The sequence below is a fragment of the Rhipicephalus sanguineus genome, unplaced genomic scaffold (genome assembly GCF_013339695.2).
Source record: "Rhipicephalus sanguineus isolate Rsan-2018 unplaced genomic scaffold, BIME_Rsan_1.4 Seq12081, whole genome shotgun sequence".
Taxonomy (NCBI): Eukaryota; Metazoa; Arthropoda; class Arachnida; order Ixodida; family Ixodidae; genus Rhipicephalus; species Rhipicephalus sanguineus.
This window is the reverse complement of record NW_023614490.1, coordinates 38,042-59,999: the sequence shown is the minus strand read 5'-3', so window position 1 is coordinate 59,999 and position 21,958 is coordinate 38,042. Positions and strand designations below refer to the sequence as shown.

Here is a 21,958-nt window from a genome sequence, read left to right as displayed (position 1 = left end):
ATGACGCTGCGGAACGCGTCGGCCGGCAGTGTCAGCGGCAGAACGTAGCTGACGACGCGCACCGCCATCGGAATACCCTCCAGGGGGCCAGAGGATGCCTGCGCGACGAGGCATAGAGACGCCGGTCATATATACAGGACAAAACAAACGCATGTGGAGTGATAATAACTTCAGGCAGATTGTGCGGACAGGAACGTTATACTTGAAATGTAAAAACACACTATTAATAAAGAGGAAGCAGAAGTTCAAGGGAAAGTGGAAGCGTGAAGAGATGAAACATTCATGAACAGGGGGGTCACTGGAGCGTATACGTTTCGACAAGCGCACCTGTCTTCTTCAAGGCTGTCTACAAGTTGCAGCCTCGAAGATGACAAGTCCGGACGCTTGTGGCAACGTTGGCTCCAGCGACACCTGGTGTTATCGAATTTTTCAAGACACGCGGCTGAATAACTAAGAAAGAGAAAATGTTGTTTTACATGTCAAAACCACGACATGATTGTGAGGCCTGCGGTAGTTGAAGACTGCCGATTTATTTTGACGACCTGAGATTCTTTAACGCGCACGTAAACCTAAGTACACGGATGTTCTTGACATTTCGCCCCCATCTAAATGAGGCCACCCTAACCGGGTATCGAACCCGCGTCCTCAAGCTTAGCAGGGCAGTACTTTAATCGCTAAGCTATACGTCGATTATTGAGTTAAACTTCCACTAGTATTTAATTATTATGCGCCAAGGTACTGATGTTATCCGCTGTGGTTTTTCTTGGGTTATGGCGCTGTACTTCTACGGTTCGATTCGAGAGCCCGCTCTGATATATATATAGTGAGTAATAATGAGTAGTAATGAAGTCACACTCGTTTATCAGAAATAACAATCGTTTCAAGATATATTCGTTCCAGCTGATATATGAAACATGTCGATGTTTGGTCTTGAAGACAACAAATTAAGAAGGCAAACATGTAAGGACCCCATCTAAGAAATGCGGAGGAATGAGCGAAATAGCCTGCAGCCACTACTTGGCGGAAAGTCTTCAATGGCCGCGTTATATTAAGAGTCGCGTAAGCTGCTAAGGCCAATGGTCCGTGCTGCAATGGATACGCACCGCTGATCATCATGGCCGGGTAGTTGGCACCGACGGCGACCATCGTGGCCGCGTCGGCATCATCGAACAAGGACGAGATAAGGAGTCCTGCAAACGAAAACGACCGCCGATTACGAGCATCATGAGAGTGATGAGAAACCACGTATCGGCGATCGTATGTTTCGTTCTACGTAATGATTTCAGCTGGACAAAATGCGATATGCTATGCTGGCTCATAACCATTAAAGGCTGTGTTTATTTGCAAATGAAGGTGTCATGTACAACAAAACAAATTTTATATAGTATCCAGGCAAAAACACCCCTGGTAAAAAAAAATAAACGGGTGAGCAGCACTTACAAGTACGAAAACACAAACGAAATTGTCTGCGTACAGGCGGACCGTTGTACGGAGCCGTCTAATAATGCATTCGTAAATAACGCAGATTTGCTGTACCATAATTAGCGGGGCATGCTGTGTTCATAGCAAAGGAGGCATACTGCATTATTTTTCATAAGCCTGGCATCTTATAGTTTGAAAATATCTTTTCTAAAAAGCTAGCGACAGTCATCTACGATCAAATCACATCGAACGCAGATACATTAAGGATGCTTGCTCTCGTAAACCACAAGCGTATAGTTTTAGAAAAACCATCTATTACAGTGAGAGTATTCGGACCAACTACGGTAGGCAAAAGCTAACACAACTTATTCCTTCGTTTCTTAACTCAAACAGCATGGCCATCAGCACAGTGAATGAAGGTCGATCACCAGCAATTTTCAAAAAAAAAAGATACACGCTTATCAACTCACGCTTAAAACACGACATGTTTGTTGCATCTCGTGATCTTTTTTGGAAATGCACTGTGTCTTAAATTCGTTCAAGTCGAGCATGATCCTGTTCACTTGTCCACAACTTTTTGTTCACAACTGTTCACAGCCACGGCTTTTGTTAAAATAAAAAAACTTTTTTTGTGCGTAAAAAGTGCATTTATAGGTGTCTAATTATTTGTTTTTTCTTCTTTGTCCGCTCTTTGCTTTTTTTTTCGTTGTATATCTGTACTTAATGTATTTTCATTGTATTGAATTTATGTATTTATGCTCTACACAGAAGTGTTGTGCATTGTCAGACATTCGGTTGCCTTTTCGCCACCCCTTCCCAGTGAGCCACTGGATAAGAGACGTATGCTTGGAATGATGATGAATAAACTTCAAACTTCAAATATGTACAAAGAGCTGTTGTGTTCAAAATACCATAACGTGCTCTGTACAAAATAACGGAGGCATGATGCGATCAAAACAAGGGATGCACTTTGTATTAATATTAGCGCAAGTTTGCTTAGTTCAGAAATGCAGTGTACAAAATAACCGAGGCGTGCTGTGTTCAATGCAACGGAGGCAGACTGTAGTAATACATATTAACGGAGGCCTGCTTTATTCAAAGTATAACATGCTGTGTACAAAATAACAGAGGAATGCTGTACTAGCGAAAGCGGAGGCAGAAGTAACGAAGCTTCCGTCCACGGAATTCAGTTGTTTTTATTGACGAAATGTCTCCAGAAACGATTTACCTGCAATTTTTTTTAAACTGAGACAATTTTTTTACAGTGACGCCTAACGAGCTACTCCTGCATCGTTTCAGTAATATAGGGTTTCAGTAATATGTAACTTTACATAAGTTAGATGAGCTACAATAAAAAATACTGCAGTGGGCCACCATAAGGCCACGTAGTCGTTCGTTCACCTCGCGTTGTGCGGCAAGAACTTCTGTGCAGAATCCATTCCTGTCATGTCGGCTGTATCGCATACCATCGGTGTATGCAACGGCATACGCTGCCAGTGCATGTCGGTACGTATAGTGCTGTCACATCTTCACTGTTGTTGCACAATGTGCCTTATTAAATTAACATTCAGTAAAGTGAATAAAGTATACTTCTCGACGCAATTGTTAATATTTAAATAACACGCCTGCTTATGTGTCATGAGCGGAATCAAATCTTTAATGTGGCCGTTTAATTTTACCATCTGTTTTTAAACGCGCGTTGAATTCCGGCTTCGTGAAGGTGCTCAATCATCGTTCTCGCCCTCGCGAGAATTTGTAACATAAAACCGAATCCGTACTATGCGACAGTGTTGAAATATCAATAGCATGCAGGCACACTACGAAAGCCGACACAAGTCATTACTGCAACGCTGCTGTAATCGTTCATAGAATTCGCAAGCGGAGAGGGTATACCGTAGGCAGCTGTCAGCTGACTGAGGCGTATATAAGTTCAAAGCTTTCACGGTGACTTCGGTGGACGGGCACTTGAAAGCCAGCTTCCTTTCAGGACAGCTATAGAGTGCGGATAAGTTTGCCTCACGCATTCGTGTATGCCCCTTTGAGCCTTTGGGATAGCGCTGCGACCCTCGTTCCATTAAAGATCCTAAATAAAACAGGATCACACCAGTTTCAGTAATAGCAGCCTCTTCGACTGCCGGGGAAGCGAAACAACGTGACGACGTTTGGAAGAATGCTTTACGCAGCTGCTTTGCAATGGCCCAAATAGCAATAGTACCGGAGTGTTCGTACTCCGGCATTCAAGCGCGATCGTGACCAGCCACAATTGCGCTGTCCGTGAACTTCGCACTTCGTGAACTTCAGTCGCGCGCTTGCTGAACGCTTGCAGATCTTGGACACTTTAGTTGCTTCTGTTTCGGGATCGGCTTGCGGAGCTATCACTGCGATTGTATGTCGCGTCGTTCCAATTTTGCTGCTTCCGCTTGCCGCCCGTGTGGATCGTCGCTGATGTCTCTTTAAATCATGAAAAATGTCACAGTTTCGCCGCGAAGCATTGAATGCGATAGCAACAAATCAAAATGTTATACGAAGTATAGGGCTAGGAGCTGACTTCTTTGGCATTCGTCCTGGTGTAACTCGACAAAACGCTGACGTAAGGTGTTAGAATGAAAACGCGGATATTCGAAAGCAATTTATTCCATCTCACGGCAATACGACGTATGACACGACGCAGCTTGGTCGCCGCGCTTTTAACATGATAACAGCGCCACCAAAAAGAATGCCTGAGCACAGTGTACGCACTGAACAGCAAATGGGCAGATAATATTTACGGACACATTTTATACGATTACAGAAAAGAAACGCGGCCGCTGCAATGAGCAAAGCGGCCTTCGTGCTGTCTATTGCTTCAACCTGACCGAGCGGTGAGAACACATCACGCACAAAGGTATGAGCCGTATGCTGATCCCTGTCAAGATAAGGCGCACGCGACCGCGTTCGGCCGCTCAAAGCACGCATTGCCTGCCGTGGTCACGCAGCACCCCCTCTTTCCGGGATCTCCCATGGGCTTTTCGCGCGACGGAAGACGGCCAGCGCGCTTTCTCTCTGAGCGGCAATCGTCGGCTTCCTTCGCACGCTTTCACTCGCATATAAAACATGAGGCTCGCGGGGCGATGTTGTCGCCCTTGGACTTTATACGGAACCTCACGGCGACGGCAAAAATGTGCCTGGGGTGTAGTGATGAAGAACTATCAGTAAAGTGACTATCGATAGCATCGGTAGTTTTTTTTTAACTATCGATAATGTAAACAAACTATCGATAGTGCAATCGGTAATGCCATCGGTAATATTACTATAGTTACTGCTACGAGTGTTTATTGCTATGTTTTGATGTATTTGGGTTGCACCCACAAAGACTGTTAGCAACGCTTGACGCAGACCGCGCCGCAATGTTTGAGAAGCTTCGCGATTGTTTGACATCAAAGATTACGCGCCGCGGACGCGAATAGTCAAGTTCATTGGAGAGCTTACGCGAGCACCAGCGATAACGTTGGAAGGTTCGATGACTAATGTATGAAATATATATAACGCGTTCCGCCGGTTATCAGATTACTAGACGGCCGACGACTGTTCTCGCCGCTATCAGTGCGCAGCGTTTATCGCTTGTAATTTGAGTTTTGATTTTCTGGGCACAAGTTCACCCAAATGAAGAGCTTCGTATTTCCCAGTCTTGCTGCAGCATTCTTGAGCGTCACAACCACGTGAGAATACTATAGATAGTGGTGTGAATAATGATGCTGTTGCTGGCCGGCCATATTGCCATAATATTTGCGATAGCCTGCTATCAGCTTCGCTTAATTTATGACCAATTGTTGGCGAGAGAAATAAGTTATTTCCGTAGTAAAAATGGCGGGATGTGTCCATCAATAATTTCGCATTCAAAAGCAACCTGTTACGCCTGACAATTAACAAACTTAGTTCTTGATAATTTTTTATTTTGAAATCATGAAATGTATGATAAATTTGAAGCCGCGCAGTTCCACCACATGTAACGGCTTCCTTTCCACTACAGCTGAATAGTTTGACTTTATGATCACGTGTCAGCAAAGCACTCGGGTGAAGAACACAAGCATGTCAACTTTCTTGCCCTTTAGCCTACTCCTCCGGCTCCACTATGTACCACGCGCGCGGGGAATCAAGTTTACGCTGCAGTGAGTTCGCGCTGTTGATTTTATACTATCGATAGTACCACCGAACTTACTATCGATAGCGCTATCGATAGTATTTTTTACCATCGATAGTACGATAGTGACTCAGCTATCGATAGTATTGATAGTACCATCGATAGTTCTGCACCGCTACTGGAGTGTCCATGTATGATTGTTATCCCAATAAAAAAGCAACTATGCAAGTGGCCACACTTACCAAACATCATGCCGCAGATTCCCTGCAGCAGCGTGATAATGATCACGGCGTAAATGGGTCCGCGCGAAGGCAACTCGAAGATGACGAACGCAACGAAGAGCAGGAGCAAGTCTTGCACCACGATGATGAATATCTGCGAGCTGACGTGGGCGAGCACCACTTCGAACGAGCGGACACCTGCAACAGACCACAGCGCGTGCCGGCGGAGTGCCAGCGGTGAGTTCCTCCGCGATTGTACCTTGTAACATATGGGGCGGCAAAATAGACACGGAAACAGCTAAACTAAAGTCCCTAGATTTGTCCTTTTTACTAAGACAGGGAAAAATCTAGGGACTTTAAGCTAAACAGCTAGTGCATGGTTGCTGAAAAAGAACGGGGTAGTCCTCGTGTAACTGCTATTGTGCAAACGTTAAGTTTTAACGTGTGTACGCGGACCACAACAGCCAAACGCTTAAAACATCGTTTTGCGTCACTGAGCTTAACTAAATGTACATATTAGGCTAGATTAGGGTCTCATGGAAACGGTACGCTCATTGATCACGTATTGTCAGACATATCACCATCGCTTTGTCCCGGGGTTGATGATGCCGACATAACCGATCATTTCCCAATTTTTCTTACATTTCCTACTAATATGCCCTAAAACGATAGTGACCACTACTCTTCAGTGTTTAATGCGGATACCTTTGTTGAATCCATCAGTAAAACTGATTGGTCGCCAATCAATTCCATGCTTGAGCCTGAAGCAGCACTAAATAAATTTTGCTCCTTATTTTTGATGGCTGTCTCGACTAACACACGTATTGTATAATGTAGGAAAAGATATAAGTACCCGCACAACACATAAAACACGCACAAAAAAACTAAACGTCAGCCCATTAACGCTTCCGTGACCGTGGGAAAATTGGTCACATTTTGTATGTTTTAGTAATTATTTTTTTATTATGAATAACATGATAGATCAAGTGTAATATTGTATGTCACTATCAAGCTATAAGTGATTGTAATTTCTAATGGTACTACTTCGAAAACTTCATGTTAAGGTATAATATGAAAGAATATTTATGAAAACCAAGATTTATTGAACATTTTTGATCTTATGCCCCCAACATGAAAGCAAAAAAAAAAAAAAAGAAAACGAGAATTAATCTGAGATATACAAAACATTTGCTCAACAGATTTCTATATTAGAGGAAAGATTGAATGATCTAGCTTAAAAAGCGTATGAGTTACACATTCGCTAGGTACGTTCCTTTTCACGTTCCCGTCATTTATGCCTAATTACAGGCTGGAGAGATACGCAGGTTCATTACAAATGAATTTTATTGATTGCCCTGACCCTCTCCAACTTGCTTCCCAGAATTATTGGCAACATTGTGAGCATGACGTCATTTTTGGCAAACCGGAAATGACGAAACCGAGGTGTCACTACAGCGTCTGCTATCCACAAGGCAACAATCGTGTGCGTTTGGCCAGCGCTTCGTTGGCTGGGCGTGCGAATTTCGGTTCCTTGTGGGCTTGCGTGCGATGGGCGGCAAGTGGTGTTTCGTTGTGGGCTGCAGACAATTCCCTGTATAATTACCTTGGCAGTCACAAAACATTCGCACCTAATCATTACCCTGCGTCTTTAATATTATATTAGAGTGTTTTAGCTAGCAGGGCCGGTTTACCGCACGGAAAGTGCGGTAATACGGCAGCAGCTGAGGAGTGCACATGCGTGAACATTACCGTTCGGAAACACTTTCTGTAACGTATACCGTGCACCGTGACCGGGCCGTACTTGGCTTATATTAAATTCCTTCGGCCCTACCAGCGCGATGCTAAACGCCGCTATTGCCAAAGTTATGCACTGTTCCCATAGCAATATTAAGAGCTTTAGTATAGGTTGTATTCACGCGACGTCAGGTTGGCGGAAGCGATAGCGGAAAGTGCGCCGGCTGTGCTGGCAACCGTGCGACCGCCATTTTTGAAGGCCGTCCGTCCCGACCGGTGCACTCACCGTGCGCTGCCTACAAGCTGTATTTGCTCCACATTCCTCTTGCTTTAATTTATTTGGCTCAAAAAGTATTGAATTTACCGGTTGTGAAGCTGCTGCAGCCATGGGCGATGAGCACTCGTCTCGCTTGAGCGTGTACGCCGAGAAATTGGACGCCGATGCGATACAACGATACACGGACAAAGTGGCTCTCAGCGGTGGCGTTGACCCACTCATTCTGACCAGCTGTTCTGACGAGCAAGGAATTAAGCCTCATTCGAGATTGCACTCGTACCGGAGGTGGAACTTTCAGACATCAAGGACTACTTGGTGCACGCTACCAGTTTTGTGACGCATGAACAACTGAAAGCCAAGAAATCTTTGGAAGAGTGGGTTTGTCCAGGAGCCCTCGCTGAAAAGTTACGGCGACTGCGTCGTTGTGCGCGCAAAGGTAAGATAATCTTTAGCGTTGAACTTAAATTTCAGCTGTGAGCGCGAAGGGTGAGCGTACCAAACAATTTGATGACAGTGCGATTCTCTACGAACCTGGTTGAAGCAGCGGTGTTAACAGCGCTTGCGAAGTAATGCATGTAAAAGCACCGCTACGTGGGGTACTTTCGATTGCAGTCGAGTGCGAACGAGATTTAGATTTCGACGTGATTGACTCACCTACAGCTTTGATCGATCGCGATGAAAATGTATCTCTAGGGCGTTAAATTATTTAACGAGACCAAGGTTGCAAGTCACCTGTGTTTTGATGCAAGTGTACAAAACTCGCAGCCAAAGTCCACTTTAGCGAGAAAAACAAAAGCATGTGCGTCACATTTTAGCTCGCAATTTACCGCGCATGTGTAAATATGGACAGTCTAACGTTGAGTACTTTACCGTGTCATGCTTTTCGCAGATGTTTTCGCCAGTGCAGTGCGGCAGAATCTGAATGCATTTACTGTGTCAACGCGATTTTTTTTTTTCGTGTTTCGTTCGCGGCTTTTCTCCTTTTTTATACACAGCTGTCAGAATATGAACTCAACTGAGTTTCTATTCGCAGGTAAACCACTCTCAGGCGCTTACCACAAAGCCTTTGGAGCGCGGTGAAGGCGGCTGAAACATTCGTCACGACGCTTCGCCGAGACCTCCAGAGCACGGCTACATTGACCGCGAATAACGTTCGGCAACGAATAAAATTTAACCGTTTTTGCGTTCTCACGCGTGTCACTCTCCGATTTTGTGCGATTGCTGTACCCAAATACGGCGCAATTAACCGTGATTTTGGGTGGCGGCGCAAAAAACGGCTTAACTCGCGTATCGCGCAGAGGCACACATGGGGGGCACGGCCTCAGATATGGCGGCGCAGAACACCCGGAAGCAGTGCCTTCCCGGCATGCCGTGCGGGTATGCTGCGGGAGAACAGGGTTGCTCGGGGCTGAATACCACCTATAGTGAACTATAGCTTTAGCTAGTCCACAAACTTCTCAGCGATAGCATTTGACCCGATCGTGGCCCCACAGACTTGAGCCGCCTGGACATGTGGCTCCATCTGGCGGTGGAAGGCGCAACCAGGCAAGCAAATAACTAAACAGGTGTGTTCTATTTCATCGAAGGGAATGGCGATTTTAGGTGGCCTCCAAATGCGTCCGAACCGCAGCTGTCATTGTGCGACAGCCCCTAGGAGCTTGTGCATGTAGCACGGTCAGTCGCAGACATGGTACGGCTGTTGCAACGGGGTCACCTTTCCCCTGAGCGTCTGCTCTTTGCCGTTTTCGCAACTTTCATACTACGCGCTGGCGGGACCGGCATGCCTTGCACGATTTCCAGTTTTTGCCGACTTATACGTCACGCGAAGACAGGACTGCTCGGTTGCGTTTCGGTCTCGTGTTGCGCTTTTTGCTTACTTAAAATTATTGTCAAATTTGCCGAGTATTTCTGCTGTCGGATTAGTGACAGGAGTCTCAGGAACATAAAAGCACCATTACTTTTACATGGTCAAAAATCGCCGGAGTTGGCCTTTAACGGTTATATTTTTTCCTCTACAAATTTTTCAAACACAGCAATACAATAAACATAATTGAGACGAGGAATAAATTTGCTATTGAGCCATTGGTATTTTTGGAAAATTATGCTAAATAGCGGCGTATAGAAAAAAAAAACAGATACCAAAAGGTAGCACTGAACACGGCGCCAAAAACATCCTAAAGCATGGCTTCACCGCGCACAATAAAAATATTCTAAACTTGTAAGCTACAAAAAAGTCTTCACATTTCAATGTCTGACATTATCGAAATAAGTGGAACCATGTCTGAAAACTCTAAGATCTAAAAAAATTGTTTGTCCATTCGTCAAGTTTCTTGTCCTCTTAGCACTTTGTGTATTTTCTCCGCTTCGTCACTCGGTAGGACTTGTTCTGAATGTACTTGTTTTGGGGAGGTGTAGTCGTGGAAGCTCGACGATGCCCATATAGATCAGCAGGCAAATGAAATTCACCATCTCTGCGGCCGTGACCATTTCCCAAGAACCATCATCTTTGACATAAGACTGCTTCTACAGGATTTGCAACCACGCACACTCATTTTTGTTAACACAAATCCTGTTTATTACTTCCGCGGCGAAAAAGATGCCCAAAACACCGATTTACCTGGTTACACATATCGCTTCACTGCGCAACACTACTCTGAGGTCACGGCCGGGTAGCCTTCTTGGGCTGAACATACTCTCTATTCGTTAAAGTTATGTCACAAAATTTTTACGATATACTGTTGAGACACTAAAAAACGCCAGGCCTGCGCTGAAACCGCAGCACAGTCACAGCGAAAGCTGGAAGAGCGGCGTTTCTAGAGCCCGTCAAGCTCTTTTGGGGCTACAAAACAAGTACACTAGAAAGGTACCCACTACGCCATAAATCACAATTTTTATGAAGTTGGGAATCACCTACTAAGCCATTATTCGTCATTGTGCGGAGAAGCGAGGCACCAGCTACACGTCTGTAAGGCATTATCTGCACTGTGTTGACGCGACGACTGATGACAATGAAGAATTATGGCTCAGCCCTCTGTAATGGGTTGGAATCTCTAAACGGCCCACCAGTTATGTTTTTGCATTGGGTGACGCCCGGTCGCTATTTCCTCTCCCGTCATGCTGTATAACATACGTTGACGTGGGAGAGATACGGGGGGGGGGGGGAGAACTTTACTGAGGCCCCGAGGAAATGGATCATGCGCTTATGGGCTTCCTTGGCAACAAATACAAGTGCACTTGCAAGGAACCCACTACGCTATAAATCATTGTAATTTTATTGAGACCCCGAGGAAGTGGATCATGCGCTTATGGGCTTCCTTATCCTTGGCAACCAATACAAGTGCACTTGCGAAGAACCCACTACGCTATAAATCATTGTAATTTTTGAGAAGTAGGGCAGCAAGCACTGTGCCATTTTTCGTCATTCTACGGAGAGCGTTGGTACCTGCTAAACGCATATAAGGCATTATGCGCACTTTGTTGATGCTGTGCCTGATGACGATGAAGAATTATGGCAGAGCCCTTTGTAATGGGTTGGAAGCATTCAACAACCTATTCGTTGCGCAATTCGCATTGTGTGACGCCTGGTTGCAGAATTCGCGTTGTGCGACGCTTGGTGGTTATTTTACTCTCCTACAACGCTATATTGCATATGCTAATGTGGTTCCTTCCCGACATGAAGCCTGTATAGGACCTTTTTGCAAAGCAGTTTCAAGCACCGGCATGGCTCAGAGGTTGAATACTGGGCTCCCACGCAGAGGACCCAGGTTCGAACCTCGTTCCATCCTGGAATTTTTTCTTATTTCGTTTTTTTTCTTATTTCGAGCGATACTGTTTACGGACACCGGCGGCGGCGGCGGCGGACAACTACGGCACCAAAAACGGCCGGTGAAGTGATCTCATAACAGCTTTCGCTGTAAAATAAAGATATAATAGTGACAACATCCTCACGACATTTCAATCGGAGTAAAAAAATCAATGTGTCAGAAAGCGTAACGTACTGATCAACACCTGACTACGATCGGGGCTCGTTCTACGGTTTTGTATCATCCGAACCATATTTCCATGATTTGACATCATCCTCGGTGTCCCTTCTGCTAGAAACACAGCTCGAAAGAAACAGATAATCACCAAACACTACGCGCAAAAGTAAGGCGATGCACGGACACATGTGAAATGACTTGCACATTTTCACGAAAACATACGGGCGCGGCGCGCAGTCATTCAAGTTTCGTCACTCCCTTGTGACGGGTAGTTCCGGTCTGACGTAGTAGAACGGTCGCGCTTCGTGCGCGCCTTGTGCGATCAGTTTCGATTTCGCCCATGAAATTCAATGACCAATATCTCGAGCTACGTCCTAATTTTGCGATTTCTAAAAAATAGGTATGCCATCAATTAGCACGTATTACAACTTTGTTATATAGACACCTGCCCTGAAGTCAATAATTAAAAAAATTATTAACGAGTTTTTTTTTGTTAATTAGTAACAACAGTGTCATTTCAACTGCGGCATTGTATTACCGCCTTGACTCCATGTGGAGTTCGTGTGCGAAAACGACAGGAGCCTTACTGTCATAGGATTTTTATAAAAAAAATCTGTATTGTCTAAAAAAAACACCCTGCATACCCTTGTAAATTGATTCATGGCTGCGCTAATAACACGGACAACATAAGAGACGTACACAGGACGGGCGCAAACTACCAGCTTTATTACTGAACGCCAAAGTAAACCTATATATGCACGAATCTCATCACGTGCTCTCTTTTACGCCCCTTCGTGACCGATTAGCAACACACCCCCCTGGGGCTATCTTTGAAGCATGGTCATGATATGGTCAAACAATTAACAAGCAAAGAATTGACAGAACCACAAGGCCGATAAAACTAAAAATTGGAAGTAAAAAACCAGGACACCGTGTGTCATTCAGACAAAGCCGTCTAAAAATTGCAGCTCTTTTTGGAGCAATGTCAAAGAAGGCATGCTTACGCAATGGTCAGATTTCTTGTTAATAAAATAGGCCTCAACACCATATATAGGTTAATATATAGGTTTACTTTGGCGTTCAGTAATAAAGTTGGTAGTTTGCGCCCGTCCTGTGTACGTCTCTTGTGTTGTCCGTGTTTTTAGCGCAGCCATGAATGAAGTTACAAGTTTGCACCAACTGGCCCAAATGAAAGCATCCCTGTATACCCGCTTGCGATGATGTCACTTTAATTGGCATACACCTTGACCCTAACCTTACATTTCGCTGTCACTTCCGCCATCAGAAGACTTCGTTTGGCATCCGCGCATTAATCAAAACTCGCACCTTTTTTTTTCTCGCGAGGCTCTGCTAGCGCTGTACTTTGCTTTCATTCATAGTCACATGAACTACGGTATCGCTTCATGAGGCAACACGTACGCTTGTGACTTGTCATCAATTCAACATATCCAAAGTCAGAGGCAATACGCATTATCACTTCCACCTCCGCACAATCTAATGCCTCCGCGTTACTCCACTCTTACAATTACTTGCCTGTTAATTATTTGTTCCAGTTTAACATAGTCATCTTCTTCCTCAAACTGCTTCACAAGCTCACGCTTCCGTTCATGTCATATGATCTATTGCAGAATAAGAATGTGTTCTTGTTGCCCATGGTTCATACTAACTACGGCAAAAAAAAAAAAAAACATCTGCGTTCACTGCAATTTCACTTTGGAATGATTTACCATCGGTTATGAAATCTCGTGTTTCCCTTGCAGTATTTAAAAATTATCTTAGACATCACTACTTCAAATGACTGTACTGGCTGTTGTACCATCGCCTTTTTTTTTTCGGGCTCACTTGTAACTTGAGTTTCTTTTTTTCTGTACTTTTTCATGTTTTTATTGGTCTGAACTATTATCTAATAAGTTTTGATTTTGCCAATAATTGCGTTCATTTGCTGTGTTAGTTAATACAATCAATGTTTGCATAATTAACCGAGGGTCCCACTACAGTTCTTTTACTTTGGGACTCTCGCCTGTATATTTGTGATCTTGTAATACTTAGTTGGAAGGAATAAAACTGAACTGAACTGAATTGAATTAAGAGCATGTCAAAATTTTTTGACGAGAGCGGCGGTCTTGCACTTGCTGGCAGAGGTGCGTCAGCGGTGATGGTCGCCATGAAAATGTTTCTGTGGATTGGTCACCTAGAAAGAAGTCAGTCGTGAGCGCACAATCTACGCTAACGTGTTATGGTTGATTGTAGCATATTACAGTGGAATCTAGTTGATACGATTCTGCATAATACGTTTTTCGGCCGCACGTTTTTCTTTTTATTCCCGGCCAACGTCCCTTGGAAATAACGCATTTTTATGCGTCTAATACGATCACATTTTTGCCCAGAATTGGATCATACGACCGCGAAAGCGGATCTTTGCCGATATATCTAGAAAGCCTACGTTTATTCTTCGGTATAGTAGCTCAAACCGCGTTCCAACAAGCCACGATCTGCACGTTGCAAAGCCGCTGAGGCCGCAGCAGCGTCGGTTTTGCGGGGAAAAGATGGCTGCCAGGCGCTGCGACCATTGATGATGATGATGTGATTTCAATAGAATACTTTTCAGAAGAATTTATTCCTAGACGTTGAAGGGAAGAAAGTGCAGCGAAAATTGACCAGCTTTACTTCAATGTTACTCAATAAAAGTGAGTTGTTGAAGTATGCATATTTGCCTCCTTTTTTAAACCTCTTTGGTTAATACGACTTTTACATAATACGTTTTATTTCCCGGTTCCGGTGAAAAACGTATTAACGAGATTCCACTGCCATCCATCCATCCATCCATCCCATCCATCATCCATCCATCCATTCCATCATCCATTCATTCATTCATTCATTCATTCATTCATTCATTCATTCATCATTCATTCATTCATTCATTCGTTCGTTCGTTCGTCATTCGTTCGTTCGTCCGTCCGTTCACCTACCTGCCTGCCTACCTACCTACCTACCTACCTACTACCTACCTACCTACCTACCTACCTACCTACCTACCCTACCTACCTACCTACCCACCCACACTACCTACCTACCTACCTATCCACCCCCCACTTACCTATAGATGAGTTTGTTTGTTCCTATCTATCTATCTATCTATCTATCTATCTATACCTATCTATCTATCTATCTATCATCTATCTATCTATCTATCTATCTATCTATCTATCTATCTATCTATATATCTATCTATCTATCTATCTATCTATCTATCTATCTATCTATCTATCTACTACTGTCTGTCTGTCTGTCTGTCTGTCTGTCTGTCTGTCTGTCTGTCTGTCTGTCTGTCTGTCTGTCTGTCTGTCTGTCTGTCTGTCTGTCTGTCTGTCTGTCTCACCTCATTCGTGAAAACGAGTGACATGAAACTACAACAGTTTTGAAGACAGTTACGTTGCCGTAACCGTTATAGCGGTGAAATTGATTTGCTCATCCAAACAAAGGGTTGAAATACCAGCATTGTAGCAGGGTTGAAAATCTTACCAGCCACGATGCACCTCTCCAGAAGCCCGTCGGATTTCTCTTCTAGGAGGGTGTTGAGGCACGCGGTACTCGCCATGAAATACGTGATCCTACGGGGAAGATATTAAATTGTTAGGATTACTCCTGGTGTTTTTCCGTATGGCTACCAGAAAAGCACGCCGCGCTAAGGCCATTATGACATCAGGTCAACACAAAAAGCATGATCGCTGTGTGGAAGGAGATGCAAAGAATAAAACAGAAAACCGATGCATGGATCAACAGCCCCGCCATAGCATTGTGCTGTGGAACTGGTTTAAGACAGCTTCTTGTTTCTTTCTTCTTGTCCACTGCATGCTTAACCCTTCAGTTCAATGAAACAAAGCACTTTCTTCGGCTGCGCTTTTTAGGGGCGAAGCACCTTAGGGTCTCGGCGTGTTGGCGTGCATCGCGCATCGTCGTTTGCTTACGCGTGTGCATCGTCGCCGCTCCATTTGCTTGAGCGCAAGAGAGGGCGCCACCGCTTCAGCGCTCGCCGTGTGGCGAGAGAGAGCGAAAGGCGCGCGTTGGCTATGGAAACGCTCTTTCTGCGATGAACGCTGAACTACCAGCTCGCGAGGAACGAGAACGCGCCCTCGCCAGAGAGAGACAACGCCGACGCAGGTAGCGTCTGCTAGCGAGTTTTTTGAAAAAACTGACTGCCCGCGCTGCACAACCGTTCACCGTTTAGTTAGTTCACCGGCCACCGCGTACATATAGGCACTGGATCTTGACCTGCAGTGTACTACCGGTGAAAGGTTTCTCTTGTGCGTAGTTGAACAATAAAGATTCGCGGCTTGCACGTTAACTAAAAGCGGACTGCGGGTCTTTGTCTAATCTTTCTTCTGTCTCTCATTGTCTATTAGCAGTGATTTTGCTGTGGGAAACACAGGCGCACACTGCATGCTTCGCCATTCCACAGTTTTCACGCTAGTGGAGCTGAAACACCCTTTTCTACATGCTTTTTTTCGGTTAGAAAAAAGTTCTTGCTGTGTGTTAAACCTTCCCCAAAAATTTCCTGGATTTCCTATAGGTAGAACATCGGGTGCCTTATCCGAAGGTTGCAGGTTCGGTCGCTGCCGGCAGCAAGTTGCCTTTGCGTCCACTTTAATTTCTTCACATTTATATCATAATTACTGCAATGCAGTTAAAAGAGTACGTATAACGTCCCTCATACCTTCCTTGGCTTCTTTGTTTGTTGGTTTTCATTTTGGATTTCCTATGATAGTCTAAAAAGGCTAAAAAAATAAATGGTAAAATAGCCACGCTGAACCGAGGTGAAGGTACCCACGTAAGGATCATGCCAGGGGCAACGAATTCGCTGAAGGTTGCACTCTTGCTGCCAACGACGGGATCCTCAAACTGCGAACCAAGAAGGAATCAGGGTGAAGGCACGGGTGGAGTGAAAACCACCATTCCTGCAGACCGGTCACGTGCACACTCACCACAAGGACATCAGCGGCGGCGAACTTATTGGGCAGAAAATCCGGCAGCGTGATTTCCAGAGAGAACCTCAGGTACGAGTCTATGGTCAGGAAGACTTGCTGATCTGGAACACACGTGACCGGCGGCGTGTGATTAGTGATGTTGTAGCCAAGTGACGCTGCCATGAAGTCAAAGTGTTCTTTTTGCGTGAGCAGTAGAGTGCTCTTAAAGAGCACAGATATGCATCCAATATGGGTAACACCAATTTTGCTTTAGAACACGAAGTTGTTTGAAATAGAAGTCTTTTAATGAACAAAACAACCACAGTTGAGCTTACACATAGATGTTCATGTAATATACTCACTGACTATAAGTTCTTAATAAACGTGGTACATACGAGCATACCATGCTGTAGCCGTGCTTAATTCTTGCTCGGCTACAACAATGCCGTGCAATGCTTAGCGCTTGCACCTTGCCCTGTATATTGGGGAACAAGAGGCGACACAGAGAACAGGGAAAGAGAGTGCCACTCTAGATAGCCAAACAAGACAGATCGGCTCTTTAGACATCAAAACAAGACAGAGGAAGATGGATGCTTGAAGTGAGTCGTAGAATAAGGAATTTCGATTGGGCCAAAGTTTCGTCACGGGGTCTTGTTCCACCGACGGCGCCGGCTACATTCCTTTTTCGACGACCTTTCATCGCACACGTTCCTGTGGGGATATACTGAGCTGCATCGGCCTCCTGGACGAACCACCAACACAACCAGCGCAACGTTCTTGCTTACTCGAAGCCCTTCTTTACGAGTCGATGGACAGCGCTGAAATGCACCTCTTAATGCCGAATAGAAAAGGCGACGGCGGCGGGGTGAAAATTTATGTATCTTTGCTTTAGAAGCTTAGCGTCAGAAGATGCCGCCACGATCAATGCTGCTTCCCGTGTTCCGGCACACATGCTCGTGCTCGACTGTATAGAGAGAACGTACTGGACATGTCCAGGTAGACGTGCACCGAGGCGAAGTCGACGAGTTCCTTGGAGAGCTTGGTGGTGGGCGAGTAGCGTTCCCGTATGCTCTTGGTGATGTTGCTCTTCATGTGGATGACGCCGTACGTCTCGCCGTTTCTCACGGAGTTCAGGGCAGCCTGCAAGTTGTCGAATTTCACCTGCACCAATGAAATTCAATGTTTCCATCAGTGTTATGCCGCGCAATCCATGCACGTTGACGATGCTGAATCCCCGCATGCATGGCTATCGTTGCAGAATGATATCCATAGGCGTGCGCAGAGGGGGGGGGGCAGCGTTGTGTCCCCCCCCCCTAGTCGCCTAAGAAGAGGGGGGCGTGAAGTCTGCCCCATACATTGACTTAATAGGAAGGGGGGGGGGACGCCGCGACGAACCTTTACCCCCCCCCCCCTGAAGGGTAACCCTGCGCTCGCCTATGATGGTATCGATTGTAAGACAACGCTGCACTGCAGCCCACTTCTTTTCGCCATGGTACACTTTTATATAAACACTTGTAATAATATAACCAATTTATTCAAGAACTGTTTCAATAGGTTGATCATTAGTAAACATAGTATCGCGAGAGGTAGGCTAATCGTTGTGGGTGCAGCACGCATGCTCCACCGCGCGGTCTGTTATTCCTCTGAAGATAATGGCGACCAAGGACTCCTGATGTTGCATCAATTCGAAGAACTCTTTACTCCTCACCTTTACCCGGGCAGCCAATGGAAGGCCTTTGTGAGAAGCACGTCATCGCTGCGTTTTGATCCGTTTTTGCGCCCGTCGTTTTTTTTCGGACACGTGAAATGAATCTTGCCCCCCCCCCCCCCCCCCTAATGGGATAGTCTTCGCACCAATAGTGCGTAGCGGCCCCAAATTTTATTTATGTATTTTTTTCGAGTGAGTAGTCCAGTGGAAGGGCATCTTGCCTGCGGTAGGATCCTGCCGTCGATGTGCGCCAGGAATTCGAGGCTGAACAGCTTGGCGTTGGGCGTGGTCGGCGCGGGCTCCTCATTGACGACGGCGATGTGCAGGTCGAACGGGGTGTTGCCCACGATGGAGCAGAAGATGCTCACCTCGATGGAGGGCAGCAGGAAGCTGTACAGCAGCAGCGCCACGCTGCGACGCAGCTTCACCACGTTCTTGTAGAAGATGGCACCGATACGTGCCAGCGACCGGTCCAAGTCCTTGCGGTCGTATGCCCTGAAGCTGCTGCGCACGCGAGCCACGGACGCCATGAACGAGAGCGTGCTGGAGCCTCCGTCATTCGCGCCTAAGGCGTCGCCCGCCGCGTTCCCTCCTGCCGCATTGTTCGTCTCGCTGGAGGTGGCCAAGATGAGGAACACCTGTACAGAGGAGCGCATACTCTTGACTGGATTTGGTCCTGTGGCGTTTTCTACGCAACGTTGTATTAACGCGATAGCGTTGAAGAGCCCGTGTCGCAGAAAATGCGGTGTCAGTGTTGGAGGCGTTGTCCGTGGTGACAAATCTCGACGGGTGCAAAGAAGACCACGGAGTCCCTTAACAAAAGCCATCGTCTCAGTCGATGTATTGATCCTCCCCCGCCCACCCCCGTTAGCTTTCTGCACCTAACGTGGTTTTGCTCTGCCTCCAGGATCGGAGGGATTGCAGGCTCTCTGCACCTCACCTGGTCTTAGACTGCCTCCGTGATCGGGCCACCTTTGATCAAGCGACGATGTCGTGTGATGGCGTCATTACGTGACTTCATGACGACTTCACAAATTTTGGCAATCTTTGACGTCATTATGACGTCATTTGGTGAAATCATTACTTGATGACGATTTTTTGCATCACCCATGCTGACGCCGATGGTCAATTTTCGTGTTTGAATCAGGGTTAGAGCCGGAATCAAACCCAGATATTCTGCGGGGTAGTAAAGTGTTATACCACAGAGCCACGCCAGTGCTTGCAACTACAAGTTGGAAAAAGACTCTATAGAGGCATCATGTCGGGCGAGGAGTCGCATTTACATACGTAATATTGCATGACAGAAGCGTAGACTCTTACCAGCCATCCGACCATGTAAACTGCCTAACGGGTCAGTGGTTTAAAGCTGCCCATCGATTACAAATGGCCATAATTCATCATCAGCCAGATCATTAGCAAAAGTGTTCAGCTACGTAGGCGGGCGTATTGACTCACACACGCGCGGTGGTTACTTCGCTACTTTGCAAAATGGTGAATTATGGCTGCGTAGTAGGTACTTCGCAGTTGCACTTGCGTATAGTTGGCACCCTATTGGTGAGCTTACAATGGCAAATAGGAAAAGGCATCGAGACCTGATAGAGGCTTCTACTCCTCTGACGTATGGCAACCGCGACTTAGCCCAGAAAAAAAAACGCCGTATACTGTAAACTTGCAATTCCTCACAAAACCCTTTTTGCACAATAAAACAGGATTCATAACTCGTTTACATGATATAAAATACTCTCTGTGTGTCCTACATAGCACGCACATAATATCGCATCATTCCTGTGCTAAACAGCTTCGCCGGTCGTCCACCTTCAGCGAGTGGAATGACTCAATTTTAGAATCCCACATTGAATTTCACGTGGGGCTTAGGTGATGCGCGGCTTCTAGAGTCAAAATAGTTTACGTGTCTAGTTGTACAGCATTTCGTACACTTGACCCAACCAACGTTCAACGCTTCTTTTAGGGAGAACAGTTTGTGAAGAAAAGACGCGTGTAACTACGTCTATCGTCTTACAGGTGCCGAGCTCATCTCTTCTCAAGCCTGTGCTTTTTGTCTACAGACTGCAGATGGTGCTCGCGAGACTTGGGCGCCTCGAGGCATGCCTGGTATGTTCGCGTCGAGTGTGTAGAAAGCTGCACAACGACATGTAAACCTTGGTGTATCTGGAATTTATTCTCTCAAAATATTGATAATTGGTATTTATATCGGCTTTTGCATCATATATTGTTTAGGCAGATGACCCCCGCGAAGTTCTTGTAACCTTCGCGCGGGTCTAATACACCGCCGCGTACAAATTTCACCGCACCTCTTCCAAGTTGTCGGTGTTGTGTCGTCGCATGAGCACTTCGGGCGGGTCTTCGGCCAGGATGACGCCGTGCCGCAAGAAAGCCACGGCGGACGCGAGCCGGGCCTCGTCGATGTAGTGCGTCGTGATGATGATGGACATGCGCTCCCGTTCGGCCAGCGCCACCATGTGTTCCCAGATGTTCATGCGGAGCACCGGGTCGATGCCGACGGTCGGCTCGTCCAAGATCAGCAGCGGCGGGTTGTGCATCAGCGACACGGCCAGGGAGACGCGCCGCTTCTGGCCGCCGCTCAGGTACGACACGAGCCGCTTTGGGTCCGGCAGTTCCAGGAAGGAGACGAGGAACTCCGCACGCTGCTGGGCCGCCTCCGGCGGCAGGTCGTAGATGCGCGCGAAGAAGTGCATCGTCTCCTCGATGGAGAAGGCGTCGAAGAGGGCCGCCTCCTGCGGCATGTAGCCCACGTTGGCGCCGGGTATCTTGGAGCCTTCGGTTCCCGGCTTGTAGCCGAACACGCGGATGGTTCCCTCCTGGAAGCGCTTGCGACCCATGATGCAGCGCAGCAGGGTGGTCTTGCCGCAGCCCGATGAGCCGAGCAGCGCGTAGATGGCGCCGCGCTGCACGGTCATGTCGACGCCGCGGAATATGTCCACCCGGTTCGTGTCGCCGCCGTACCAGAGTTCTAGTCCCCTGATCTGCACGGCCGGGGTCTTGCCACCGGAACGCTTGGAGCCGGTGTCGGTTTGTGCGGCATTGGAAACGGCGACGATGGCTGCGGGAGCTTCGCCGGCCGCGTGGCTCTCACTGGTTGCGTGAGCTTCGCTTTGCATGACTGACGAAACGGCCTGCGCCGCCGATGCCGCGCCCTCCGTGGGCGTGTCGTGCTCGGTGGGTAGGTGGTCACCCATGACCAGCGAATGAGACGACCTTCGCAGTCGTAGCGGTGCTTTGTGACGAGAAAGAGCTATAGCCACGACCTTAAGACAGCGCCGAGATGGGCAAGCAGGTCGAGACAGTGGTTCGGAGTCCGTGAGCGATTACGTCTTGCTCGAACAGCGGGACGTTCTTCTTGATTCGATGGCACGTGCGCCACGCGCGTGCACGACTGCCTTCTTCTTCTTTGTCAAAAGAAGCCCACGCGCGACGATTCCTTCGATTTAGAACTGGCATTAGGTCATAGTAACAGGGACGTCTGCTCTTCAGTGTTCGATTTGACAAGTGA

The 21,958-nt window shown here is 46.7% G+C and overlaps 1 protein-coding gene across 1 annotated transcript; it reads right to left on the bottom strand.

The window, feature by feature from the left end:
* Window positions 1–1,103: 1,103 nt before the first annotated feature.
* On the bottom strand, window positions 1,104–21,644 carry LOC119376451 (ABC transporter G family member 23; the record flags this gene model as incomplete). The annotated part of the gene is made up of 9 exons (XM_049411419.1): window positions 20,734–21,644; window positions 18,648–19,038; window positions 17,702–17,879; window positions 16,737–16,915; window positions 16,583–16,653; window positions 15,277–15,365; window positions 7,862–8,010; window positions 5,785–6,022; window positions 1,104–1,190 (listed from the first exon to the last, which is right to left on the bottom strand). Coding segments are annotated over exons 1-9 (2,293 nt in total), but the record flags the coding sequence as incomplete, so codon positions are not given.
* Window positions 21,645–21,958: the final 314 nt, after the last annotated feature.